This window comes from Dicentrarchus labrax, unplaced genomic scaffold, assembly GCF_905237075.1.
Source record: "Dicentrarchus labrax unplaced genomic scaffold, dlabrax2021, whole genome shotgun sequence".
In the NCBI taxonomy this organism is placed as follows: Eukaryota; Metazoa; Chordata; class Actinopteri; family Moronidae; genus Dicentrarchus; species Dicentrarchus labrax.
In genome coordinates, this window is record NW_026136723.1 from 13,167,351 (window position 1) to 13,181,679 (window position 14,329).

Here is a 14,329-nt window from a genome sequence, read left to right on the forward strand (position 1 = left end):
TGCTGACATGTCAAGGTAACCAATCAATGTTACCACTGGAATAATGAAGATCATGACACTTCCTGTAAAGGTGGGTGATGTGTCAAGGTACAGCAGATTGCTGATTAGAGAGTAATAAGACAGCTCAGTAGAATAAGACAAGGTTTTAGGACGTATGATAAGATGGAGCTGAAAATCAAATAAATGCTCCATGTGTGAAGCGTAGGCCAAATGCCTGAAACATTGAACATGTTTCTACTCTTCCTCCTCCCTGGATTCACCACAGGGTCACTATGACCCAGTGTGAGCAAGTTGGGTTTAGTCACACAGAAATATTTCTCAGCTCAAGCACTGCTGCGTTTATAGCAAAGCTCTCAAAACAAACACTATATTAATCAGCAGTTTCATCACTCCCTAGTCAAAGGTCAAGTCAGAAACCACACCGCACTCTTCATACTGAACACTGAGCTCCTCTTCCTGAGAACACAACTTGGATTAATAAACAACCATCTTAGTCTCACATATCTGAGGGGCACCAGCAAAGATATTTGTTTTTCATCACTGTGTAGGAGTCGTCAAGTCACGCTGGCAGGGAAATAATATTATTAATGGAGGCCAAATTGAATTAAAGCATGGATTTGACCGTGGGTTTCCTCAATGTCATGGAGTGACATACAGATTCCTCTATCTGCCTCCTACACACACACACACACACACACACACACACACACACACACACACACACACACACACACACACACACACACACACACACACACACACACACGGACGGACAAACTCACAAATACAAATAAATCCCTTTGCTGGGAATGAGGTCCCTCAATCTCCACAAACAATCAGATAATCCTTCAGGAATCCTTCACTTCTCTGGTCTCTCTATCACCAATGGAGAGAGACAGACGAAGAAAGGCAGGAATACACCCACTCATAACCACACACACACAAACACACACACATACAATCAATTCACAGTAGCTGTGTTTATCCTAAAATAGAGTATACTCATCTTAAGCAGCTCAGGTGGCGTCACTGAGTTTACCATATAAATGACCTGCCTGTCTGTCGAAAGATAACACTAACTCTGTTGACTATAAGGAAGTGCTATAAAGTGTTTTGTGTGAGCTTGAATGCGCCGCCAAACCCTGCTTGTCTGAACAGTGTGTGTGTGTGTGTGGTCTTTCTATATCTATATGTGTCCATGTGATTAGACAATTTATCTGCTGCTGCCTTTAGCAATGAGAAAGTCGAGCAATCCTCATGTCTATTGTGTGTTTTGGTCACCACCACGGTTTCGCGTTGCCAGATCTCTCTCAGCCAACACTACAGCCTAACTCATTTGCCAAACATAACAGGGCTGGCTGAAAATGAAGCCGACTGGCAACCAGACCATTGCCACTTGGCTGTGGCATTCTGCCTGCTGTCTGTTACAGTGTTGCATTGGAAACTCCTCTAAAAAAAGGACTTCAGTGAGCTACTTGCACCTGCTTCAGTTTGTTGGGTGATGGAGTGCACAGTGCAGGCTTGTAGAAACATTAAGCCATAAGGAAAAAGAGGTGATTTTTTTTTTTATGTCAGCTTTAACACTATCTGTTTCTCCTCCTCGCCTCTCTTTTCCCTCGCTCCGTCCCTCCCATCTATCTCTTCGCAGTCCACACCAACACAATGGCAGAATTAGTATTTTTAGAAACCAGACGCCTCTAGAGGATTCTCATCAAACGTTCTCAAGACGCTGCGAGCACGCGCACACACAGAAACAAACACACACCCACACACGTTATCAGACACACCATTTTTCATATTCACAAACAGATACACGCAAATGGTTCCCAAGACAGACACAAACACACACCAGCTTTAGTATATTGTCATTGTGAGAGGCAGTGGGAAGTTGCAGGGCATGGCTACAGCGTGCACAATATAGCTGAATCTGAGAATTATAGAACTCTTTGAACTCCCTGCAACAGAAGCCGCACAAAGACACAACTTCAGCTTATAAGCCACTTTTTGCCCTCAAGATACTTACAGTATGAAAGAAAAACAGTTACGCAGAGCTGCTGACCTAAACATTTCATTTAAGTGGTTATAAGTTGGAATAGCAACTGTGGCTATTTTATGGGTGGAACACACACAAACACTATAGTCAGGGTTCAGGATGACAAAGCAGAGCAGAAAACTTGGATGCTCAAAAAAAATAATTACTTTGAATTACGACGAAATGTGAAGACACATTCCTTGGAGCCCGTTCTCACCTCCTGAGTGGAACTTGGATGTGAATGACCACTGAGTTGTTTGACGGACGTGCTACGGTAAGCGTACTGACTCACTTCCGGTTTACTTCCTGCTCTGTGTACACTGTTTGGTGCTGTAGCTCTGTCAGTGAACGCTAAATATAAATTAGTTTTACTCGTTACAGCGGTTATTTACCCGCTTAACATTTAAACGTAGACTAGTTCTACTTAAACACTTGGAGTTTCTCCCTCTTTTAGGGACTTTTCACTACTTTCAAGTTTTTCATACACTCTAGTTTCATTAGCATTAGCAGTTAGCTATGGCTTCTCCCTCTCCCTCTCCTCTGTCCTGCTCAGTGTGTCAGATGTTCAGTTATTCCTCTGCCTCCTTTAAAGATAATGGTACCTGTATTAAATGTAGTTTATTTACTGCGCTGGAGGCGAGGCTTAGTGAGTTAGAGGAACGGCACCGCACCACTGAGATATCTTTAGCCGCTATAGTTAGCCAGCCCCCAGTAGCCGGTGCGGTCCGACCGAAGGTAGCTTCTGTTAGCTCTGTAGTTCCCCGGTAGTTCCCGAGCAGCCGGGAAGACAGGGAGGCTGGGTGACTGAGCGAAGGAAGACTAGAACGGCGAAGCCCACAGGTCACCACCAACCCCTTCACGTTTCTAATACATTTTCCCCACTCAGCGATACACCCGCTGAGGAACCAACTCTGGTTATTGGCAGCTCCATAGTCAGAAACGTGAAGTTAGCGAAGCCAGCGGCCATAGTTAAATGTATCCCTGGGGCCAGAGCGGGCGACATTGAATCAAATTTAAAACTGCTGGCTAAAGATAAACGTAAATACAGTAAGATTGTTATCCACGTCGGCGGTAACGACACCCGTTTACGCCAATCGGAGGTCACTAAGATTAATGTGGAGTCGGTGTGTAACTATGCTAAGACAATGTCGGACACCGTAGTTTTCTCTGGACCCCTCCCCAATGTGACCAGTGATGACATGTATAGCCGCATGTCGTCATTCCACCGCTGGCTGTCGAGGTGGTGTCCAGCAAACGATGTGGGCTTCATTGATAACTGGAAGCCTTTTGGGGAAAACCTGGTCTGATTAGGAGAGACGGCATCCATCCCACTTTGGATGGAGCGGCTCTCTTATCTAGAAATATGGCGAAGTTTATCTCTAAAACCTGACAGTCCAGAGTTAGGACCAGGAAGCAGAGCTGCTGTCTTACACACTCCTCTGCGCTTTCTTTAGAACAGTCACCCACCCAAAACCCCATAGAGACTGTGTCTGTCCCCCGACCACCTAAATTATTTAAAGAAATAAAAACAAGAGGAGTTCAACATAAAAATCTAATAAAAATTAAAACCAACTCCTCAGTAGCACAAAATAAGAGAATGAAATGTGGACTGTTAAATATCAGGTCTCTGTCCTCTAAAGCTGTTCTAGTGAATGAATTAATATCAGATTATGATATTGATTTACTTTGTCTTACTGAGACCTGGTTGTCCCACGAGGAGTATGTTAGCCTAAATGAATCCACCCCCCAGTCATATTAATACTCACATTCCTCGAGGCACAGGCCGAGGAGGTGGAGTAGCAGCTATATATGATTCGAGCGTTTTAATGGACCCTAAACCTAAACTAAATTATAATTCATTTGAAAGCCTTGTTCTTAGTCTTTCTCACCCAAACTGGAAAACACTGCAGCCAGTTCTATTTGTTATAGTGTACCGCGCTCCTGGACCGTACTCTGATTTTATATCTGAATTTTCAGAGTTTCTATCAAGCTTAGTCCTTAAATCAGATAAAGTAATTATTGCAGGTGATTTTAATATTCATGTGGATGTTGACAATGACAGCCTTAGTAATGCATTTATATCATTAATAGACTCAATTGGCTTCTGTCAGAGTGTAAATAAACCAACTCATTGTTTTAATCACACTCTTGACCTTGTTTTATCATATGGCATTGATATTGAACATTTAATAGTGTTCCCACATAATCCTTTCCTATCTGACCATTATTTAATAACTTTTGAATTCATACTATTAGATTATAAGCCATTAGGCAAAACTTCCTACAGCAGATGTCTATCTGACAGTGCTGTAGCTAAATTTAAGGAGGAGATTCCTTCAGTGTTTAATTCAATGCCATGTCTGAATTTAACAGAGTCCTATAACAACTTTAGTCCCTCTGAAATTGATAATCTTGTCGATAGTGCTACAGGCTCACTACGATCAACATTAGACTCTATCGCTCCTATAAAAAGGAAATTATTAAAACATAGGAGACTAGCACCTTGGTATAACCACCAAACCCGCCAGTTAAAGCAAATAGCTAGGAAATCTGAAAGGAAATGGCGCTCTTCCAAATTATCAGAATATCGCTCAAATTGGCAAGATGATCTTAAGATTTATAGAAAGGCCCTCCGTAATGCCAGAGGAGCCTATTACTCAGCACTAATAGAAGAAAATAAGAACAACCCTAGGTTCCTCTTCAGCACTGTAGCCAGGCTGACAGAGAGTCACAGCTCTATCGAGCCACATATCCCCATAAACTTAAGTAGCAATGACTTCATGAGCTTCTTCTATAATAAAATTATTACTATTAGAGAAAAATTAATCACCAACTGCCATCAACAGTTATCAGTGGCTCTCCAAGTTCAGGGACTTCTGTCAATGTAAACTTAGATGTATATTTAGACTGTTTTTCTGCTATCGATCTTCATCAGTTAACTTCAATCATTTCTTCATCGAAGCCATCAACCTGTCTGTTAGACCCGATCCCAACTAGGCTGCTTAAAGAAGTTGTTCCCTTAATTGGCACTTCTTTACTGGATATGATTAATCTTTCTTTATTATCAGGATATGTACCACAGTCCTTTAAAGTAGCTGTAATTAAACCCCTTCTTAAAAAGTCTACTCTTGACCCAGGGGTTTTAGCCAACTATAGACCGATTTCTAACCTCCCGTTCCTCTCTAAGATTCTGGAGAAAGTAGTCGCCAAGAGTTGTGTGACTTTCTACATAACAATAGTTTATTTGAGGATTTTCAGTCAGGATTTAGAGTTCATCATAGCACAGAGACAGCTCTGGTTAAAGTTAATAATGACCTTCTGACTGCTTCTGACAATGGACTTGTCTCTGTACTTGTATTATTAGATCTTAGTGCTGCATTTGACACCATTGACCATGATATTCTTTTACAGAGACTTGAGCATCAAATTGGCATTAAAGGAACTGCCCTAACCTGGTTTAAGTCATACTTATCAGATCGTACTCAGTTTGTACATGTTAACGATGAATCCTCCATAAATACTAAAGTTAGTCATGGAGTTCCACAAGGTTCTGTACTTGGACCAATACTATTTACTTTATATATGCTCCCTTTAGGCAACATTATTAGGAATCACTCCATTAACTTTCACTGTTATGCAGATGATACGCAGTTATATCTATCAATCAAACCCAATGAAATTAATCAATTATCTAAATTACAAACATGTCTTAAGGACATAAAATCCTGGATGACCTGCAATTTTCTGATGTTAAACTCAGAAAAACCGAAATTCTTGTTCTTGGCCCCAAAACCTTAGAGACTCATTGTCTAAAGATATAGTCACTCTAGATGGCATTAACTTGGCCTCTAGCACCACTGTCAGGAATCTTGGAGTTATCTTTGATCAGGATTTGTCATTTAACTCCCACATAAAGCAGACCTCTAGGACTGCCTTCTTTCATTTACGTAATATTAGAAAAATTAGACACATACTATCACAGACAGATGCAGAAAAACTAATCCATGCATTTGTTACTTCAAGGCTGGATTACTGCAACTCTTTATTATCAGGTTGCCCCAATAAGTCCATTAAAACGCTCCAATTAATTCAGAACGCTGCAGCACGAGTACTGACAGGAACTAGAAAAAGAGATCACATCTCTCCTGTACTAGCTACTCTGCATTGGCTCCCTATAAAATGTAGAATTGAATTTAAAATACTCCTCCTCACCTATAAAGCTCTTCATGGTCAGGCCCCTTCATATCTTAAAGAGCTCATAGTACCCTATTACCCCACTAGAACACTACGTTCTCTGAATGCTGGGCTACTTGTGGTTCCTATAGTCTCTAAAAGTAGAACAGGAGCCAGAGCCTTCAGTTACCAAGCTCCTCTCCTGTGGAACCAGCTTCCAGTTGTGGTTCGGGAGGCAGACACCCTCACCACTTTCAAGAGTAGGCTTAAGACATTCCTCTTTGATAAAGCTTATAGTTAGGGCTGGATCAGGTGAGTCCTGAACCATCCCTTAGTTATGCTGCTATAGGCCTAGACTATCGGGGATTTCCCATGGTGCACTGAGCTACTCTCTTCTCTCTCTTTCTGCACTCATTCATGTCCCTTTAATGCATGTTACTAACTCCACTTCTTCCCCGGAGTTCTTGTGCTTTCTCGTCTCGCAGGTTCTCATGGATCCTGGTGGAGCCTCCTGCCATGGTCCTGCTTGACTGCCATTGCCAATACTGTTGTTGCTGTGCACCTGTCTGTCTGTCTGTCGTCTCTCTCTCTCTCTCTCTCTCTCTCTCTCTCTCTCTCTCTCACCCCAACTGGTCGAGACAGACGACCACCCACCTAGAGCCGGAGGATCTGTCCTAGGTTTCTGCCTTTAACAGGCAGTTTTTCCTTGCCCTTGTCGCCAAGTGCTTGCTCATGGTGGTACTGTTGGGTCTCTGTAATTAATGTTAAAGAGTTCGGTCTAGACCTGCTCTATTTGAAAAGTGTCCTGAGATAACTTCTGTTATGAATTGGCGCTATACAAATAAAATTGAATTGAATTGAATTGAATTGAATGTGAATCAGAACTAAATGAAGAATCCCTGCTGCATTCGATGGCCAAGGTTTGTTATTTTCGTTTGAGCTGTATCTGATATCGTCTATCGCTACATAGTAAGCACTCAGTAAGGTACTCTACTGTTATCTTAGGAGCAAAGAAGCACTGCATTGTGGGATTTCTAGCATAAAATAGTTGGCTTCACTGTACCACTTTACCAGCACTAATCAATGAAGACAATCATAGAATTTAAGGGACAACTTGACCATCGGACAGTGTTTTATCATAAATAACAAATAGTTTTATTCCAGCTATTCTTCTAAGAACAAGCTATGGGTAACTTTCTGAAAATATGCATTTACTGATTCTTTTGCCACTACACAAACTGTAAATGCAACACTAACAAATTATCACCGTTACAATCATCAAGTTACAGGTAACATGTTAGCGGTTACTTATTGACAAAGCGACATTATCATTCAAGTCATGTTTCTGGGCACCTGACAAATGTAAGTCTAATATTCATACTCTCCTTTTAGCTCTGTTTTTGGTCTCCACCAACTGCTGAAAGAAAGATCTAGCTATCAGGCTGCTAAATGATCACCTATGTTTACCGGCTAGTTGCAAACCTTTGTCTGTCTGCTGTTCGGTGCTGGAGAGGTAGTGTACAGCTTAGTGTATGAGGTTGATGCACTGTTGACACCAGATCATATAGTAATGTTGTGAGCCTTAAAAGTAAAATAGCTGAAATACACTAAATGTTTGAATTTAAACAAAATGCTTAAATTGCTATGGTTGGTCGCCATCGTTATTTTTTGTGTCCATCTTTGATAGAGAAGTGTTACATGAACAAACAAGTAACACATGACTATTTCAAGTATGCAAGTGTGGGAGAGGTCAAGTCAAGTCACATGAAGTACACGTCTCACTAGGTTTCACTAGCCCGGCCCAAAAAGGAAAAACCTGGCGATATGTACCACATTAAGGACTCACGGAACAACTGTTATAAGAAAATGATTGCCAGCACATGGACAATCTTAACCATACCTTCTTTCCCCAACAGGAAATCCAGGAAGTGGTATGTGTAGGACACGCCCACTTTAGTCTCCACCTGAGGCCGTCGAAGGGTGGAGTAGATATTGCCCGGGCTTCGCCTCTCTTCTGCCTTCCGCAACTTAGGAAGCCTACACCCCATATCTCTGTGATGGAGGAGAGGAGATGGGAGATGAAAAGAGAAAAACAGAGGAGGGTGTTAACAAAGACTCGAGTAGGAGACATGGAATTGATAGAGTTTCTAAATATACAGAACACATTAGCACTTCCAACAGAGTGTGTGTGATAGTCACACGCGAGTCTAAATGCTATTGGCTCATGTAAGCTCGAGCTGCCGGGAAATAATGTGTCTATATAACTCTCTCTTTCTCTCTCTCTCTCTCTCTCTCTCACCCACACACGCACACACTACAATAATACTGAAATATGAAAGTGTCAGCCATTACCTGCATGGTGGGCTGTGATATGGGCACCTCCTAATCAAATAGGGCTGATTGGGAGCGACATGTTTGATCAGAACGAATTAAAGCAGAAATGAGACTGATTTCCTGCCCTGTCAAGCAAAGTGACATGAGACTAGATAGACGAGGAGAGGAGAGGAGTTAAGAATGTTGTACTGCTAACCAATTTATATGTTGATCCAAGGGTAGCCTTCGAGCCCAAAGAAATGTGTGTAATTTTAATACTTTTTCAGATTGTGTAAAGACCAATAGATACCCTTGAGGGTATGTGAGTGGAAGCACAATTTGGAGAGAGCTTGAAATTTCTTTTTTAAATTCCTCCCCTCCTGAATGCAATTTGTTGCATAAAAAGAAAAACAATAAGATTGAACTGGCTTTTGAGGTACATGATTGGGAATTGGAAGTGGAGGGTGAAAAGAAAGGGACAAGAGAGGGGTAAAAGGACAAGAGAAAAAGGGCGTGGTCAAATATCGTCAAGCTAATCTGATGTGACAGCGTCGGCAGCCGGAAACCATCACCACAGTTACGCTTAATATCCCTGTCTGCCACGGCTTGTAAGAGCCACACGGAGAGGCGCACATCTGCATGTCTGTGTGTGCGAGTGTGTATGTGTGTGTTCATATGTCTTCCCCGAAGGCAGGTTTATATCTGTATCTCTGTATCTGTTTGGGGAGCGTGGAGAATGACACAGTAACTCCCATTGGGCCAAGTGCACGGACGTTAACTCGGCTAACGATCCTAACAGACTACATTAGGAGCCTGTTGTGTGTTTGTGTGTGTGTGTGTGTGTGTGTGTGTGTGTGTGTGTGTGTGAGAGTGTGCATGCTTGGTGACTTACAGCTTTGATTGCATGGTGTGTGCATTTCCGAAAGGTTACAAAGTTGCAAAAGGCGTCATCTTCGATACATTTTCATACCTCATCTGTCTTGAGACAGTGCGCTCTGTCGTTTTACATTTTGCAAAGAACAAGCAATTAAGAGTCATTATTCTTTCAATACAACATGTTCTTTCATAATGAGGACAAATGAGGAGAGATGGAGGGGTGGGAGAAAGAGAGAGTATATCTCATCTCCCCTCTTTACATCCTCCCACCATCCTTCTATCTCCCCTTGACCTGTCTGTTCCCATCTTAAACTCTCATACCAGCTCTTCAATGTGTCATGATTTCTACAAAATTCTGTCCCCCTTGTCTGACCCACACCATGATCACTTCTTTCTCTTTGGCCTCTGCTCTGCTTCTGTCCATCATCCTTGATTAGGACAACTCCCTTCTTTCTGTTGGCACAATGGCCTTGATTAGTCTGAAGGTAAAGCTATTCATTTTTTAGTCAATCATTCTCTCTTTTTGTGTCCATCTGATTACAAGAACTCCCAACCTTCCCAGTTTCATTATCCTGACTTTTACATCCACTTTTATTTTCTCAACTTCCTTCCAATCTACACTCCTTCAGTCCATTCCCCAAACTCTAGTCTCTCAATCTCCATCGTTATCCTTCCTGGCATTACATCATGATGTTATATTATACCCTTCCACACTGGCAGCCTACAACCCTCTCCCAATCCTCCATCCTTCTGTCCGTCCAGTCCTTCTGTCTGGTGGCTCAATGACTTTTCCCAGCCGAAGTACTCCCCTGCTGAGCTTCTTAAGTCCCATAAAACTATTACAATGTCTCCAGCCAGTCAAGTAAGCCCTGTGCTATGACTAAGTTAGAGACATGTAAATCCACTCCCAAACATTTTTCCCCCAGGGTTGTACTTTAATACACTCTGTCTGCAACAGGGACAAAGGGCAGGTTAACGTGGGAATGTTTCGCAGATTTCATCTCTAGCTAGTCAGGGAAAAGGAGGGGTCGAGAGTGAAGCGTAGGATGGAGGAGAAAGATGTCAGAAATATAATAATGATGACTGATGACTGACTTTCTGACAATGGAGATATGAAGAGAATAATATGGGGAAGGACAGACATGTCTGAAGAGTCATTTGCATTCTTCTGTCAGTGAGTCTTTTCCTTAGATCCACCCAACTTTCTTACCCTTTGTCTTGGCTTTTGTATTTTAATACAATTTCTACCCTATCCCAATTCAAATTATCTCAGTTTCTTTTAAAAAAATCATTCAAGATTCTTATTCATCTTCATGCATAATGTATTATGCAATTTGGAATAATTTGATTACTGTTTTGCAAGTGGAAGTTTGGCTCTCAAAACCTGATAGTCTAGTCTTGGGCTCGACTACCCGCCAGTCCTACTGTTTGATCCAACATCTCATCATCCTTTTCATTGTACGCTGACAATTCTTTTTCAAAACAAAAGCCTCACTTTAACAGATGAACTCTCTGTCTGTGAGGTTTAGAAACTGATATCTGTAATTGGACACAACGTAAAATGAAAAACCACGCTGGTTGTAGTACCGGAGAAACTCCAGCGCCTTAAAGACTCGAGGCCTTTTCGCTACATGTGAGACCTTTTTCTCTAACATGTTGACTTCAAACAGAATCTTTCACTTGCTCTCACACAAGCAAACAGGCAGAAAAAGGCACTGACAGCAAAAAACATCCATTAAACGGAGAAAGACAGGAGAGCGAGACAGATAAAAGAGGCGAAAACGAGAGAATGGAGTGAAGATGAAGACAGACAGGGAGCAGCAGAGGGCTTCTCATTAGAGAATCTCTTGTAACGGAGAGTTTTGAAATGACAGCGGATTTAGGCGAGAGCATAATCCGTCTGCGCTATGCCACTGCTCTGCTACCTCCCTGTGCCATTCAGAGGGGAGGGGGCGTCTGCTTTCCAAGAAGCAGTATTCATTCGCTTCAGAGGGAGAGCTACAGGCGGGCGCAGGCTTGGGAAAACTCATGGTAAATATAGATAGAACCATCGGGAAGGCTCTCCAATTGTGGCAAAGTTAAAATTCACATTTCATTCCCTCCCTACTGAACAATTCATATTATCCTTCCTATCCATTATTAAAGAAAAACCCCACTAAAAAATATATGATAAAAATATATACATATTTAAACCCACTAATCATAATCCACTACTGTGACTAGATTCAGGTAGCAACAGCTGTTCTGGTGAGATATGAGTGAGCAATAATGCAATACAAGGAAATAATGGAAAGGTGAAAGCATTACATTCGGTGTCAGGACACCTCAGGAGTTCATCATTCCAATGTTACTGCTGCATTTTGACAAAAGATATAACAGAAAGCTTTGCTATAGTCATCTAATGTTTAAAGGTTATTTAAAGTAAGGGTAAGTAAAGTTACTTTCACCCTTGATTTAACTGGTAACTTAGCCTGAAGTGTTAGTGCTGCTGCTACAGTTACATTCAGCTGACTAATACTTTGACCACTATTACGAATAATGACCAAAGAAACTATGACAATGAAGTGTACGGCATATGGCTGAATGTTTGAGTTTGTTGTCTCTGTACTGCAATTTGTACAATGTTATTTATCGGCCACTATATGCGCTGACACTGGTGTATAACTTAACGTTTAACGGACCAACTCGTTGAAGAGAGACACTGTGGATTTTGGATATTTTACCATTTCAGGGTCTTGAGTGAGTTGTTACCAGAAGGCCCAGAATTTATAGCACCATTGTTAACCACAGCTATTGTATGCACCCTTAGGAAGAGTGTTATCTGAATGTAATATACGGTAGTTGCTAGTTGTGTGCACCTGAACCTAAACTGATTTATGGCAAGAATCAGCAAATAAAATTGGCACTGCTGGCTTCCAGTCTCCTTTATTATAGGCCTTTATGGGCCTGCTTGGAAGCATAGTTCCTTTTGTTTTTGCGAGCATGCCATCTATGCATAGAATTTTGGGCCTTTTAACAGTGTTTGTATTAACAGAATATGCATTAAATATTTTTTTATATTTGCATGTCTGACAATAACGCAGCAGTATGTCAATGAAAAATGTCGCATTATTATTAAAACCTTGTATCATATTGTATGTGGCTCACTGAATTTCCAAATTAGAGGTGACAGACTGAGTCCTGGGGAGTGGGCTTCCCTCCCACTGCTTTGGTGCCCCACTCAGTTAGTTTCTATCCAAGGATGCTGATGATGAGGAAAGGGAAGGACAGAGAAGGAGTGTGTGTGGGGGGGGAGAAGGCAACAGAGACAGACAGAAAAAGCATGAAAGACAGACAGAGAGCAGGCTGGGAGCATGTCAAGTTGCCTGGAGGGAGGTGCCATTCCCCCAAGCAACAAAGTAATCACCTCAAACAGTCTTTTAATGAGGCTGCATGGGGAGGATAAAAACAAATTATGACATTGATGTATTGGTCTGTCGCGCAGCTCCTTATAGAGCCTATCCTGCTCTAAAAAAAGAACTGTTTATGAACAAAGAAGGACTGCTTAGAGCGGGGCACCGATTCACTAAACCCTGAGGTAGGCTCTTATGGTACTTGAATCCATCACTGGACATTTTAGATTGAGGACTAAGAAATAGTGCCTACTTACACAGTATTATCCCACTGTTTGCATGGCCTGGGTGATAAACTGAATGTCACTCACGACTAATAAGAGCTTTTTTTTTTTCTCTCCAAGCTATACAGTGAGCACCCATACCATGTAACTAATTGATGCCCCCGTGGGTTATGTGGGTGCAGCCTACCTTGAAATTACATGTTTCTGTGTTTCCTTTTTCTTTCTTTTTTTTCTCCCCTTCTTTGGCGCGTTCAACCTCAACCCCTCTTCACGCGCGCACACACACGTGGCTAAGCTGATGCTGCCCGTTAACGCCGGTAGTTTAGTGAACGGGAAATGATACATGACAGGTCGCTTACGCACCAAATCTCTCTCGTTCTGAGAAACACACACACACACACACACACACACCACACACACACACACACACACACACACACACACACACACACACACTCCCCCTCTTCCATCTGCGCGCGGCACATTACTCCGTCACGCATATCTTGAGTTCACTTCAACCTGTGACAGTGAGCAGAGGGGCTTATTCATTTCGTTCCGTCACGAATACAAATGGCACACACAACAACACATAAATAAAAATAAAAAAAAGACCGACTGAACGTCTAAACCCAGAGGATTTTTCAGCGTCACAAGTGTTTTATTGTGAAAAGGCTCCCCCCCGTGACTCCTGAGGGCATTTCCGCCTCTATACGTCGATAACTCTCTTTAAAGTTTTCATTAGAGCTGTAAAATCCCATAATCCAAAGAAAGAAAAACGCACATGCCGCAATAAGAGAGAAAAAATGTTATTGGGAAATATTACATTTAGTTTTGCTCACTCAAATTACAAATAATCACCTAAATGTCAACAAAAACAAGTAGATGTGAAGCATTTTCCTGCAGAAATAAGAGTGAAACTCACCAATGAAGTCGTTCCCTGTACGTACTAAAGTGTGCGCTGGACTGAAAGCTTCCTCACACTTGAGTCTGCCGAGGTGCGTCTCTCCCTCCTCTCCGTGCTGTCTTCACTGTCTGTCCCCCGTCACGGCTCAGATAAAACTGCGATCCAAATGGGAAAGAAAACATGAATCCTCCATTTAAAAAAAAAAACCCACTACTGCCTGCTGCCTGCTGCCTGCTGCTGAATCTCACGGGCAGCTCATGATGAACACTACCTTCTTCTGTCAGCAGCGTGTGCGGAGAGGGAGGATCGCGCACAACCTCTCTCCTCCCTGTTGTCTCTCACTCGCTGCTCTCCAAGGTTGGATACCCTGAAGCACTTTGAATGAATCCTGTTGTAGGCATTGCATTGAGTAAGC

General features: G+C 42.1%; 1 protein-coding gene across 2 annotated transcripts in view; it reads right to left on the reverse strand.

Moving 5' to 3' along the window:
• rftn1a (raftlin, lipid raft linker 1a) overlaps positions 1 to 14,268 on the reverse strand; it is a 28,662-nt gene extending 14,394 nt beyond the window's left edge. Inside the window, exons 1-2 of one of the 2 annotated variants that reach the window (XM_051390062.1) lie at positions 13,933 to 14,268; positions 8,106 to 8,257 (exon numbers count right to left, since the gene is read on the reverse strand). In XM_051390062.1, the coding sequence (XP_051246022.1) occupies positions 8,106 to 8,253 (148 nt within the window). In that variant the 5' untranslated portion in view covers positions 8,254 to 8,257; positions 13,933 to 14,268. Of the gene's footprint in view, positions 1 to 8,105; positions 8,258 to 13,197; positions 13,392 to 13,932 lie in introns of those variants that run through there. The other variant, XM_051390061.1, reaches the window with a different exon arrangement.
• Between the last annotated feature and the right edge of the window lie 61 nt (positions 14,269 to 14,329).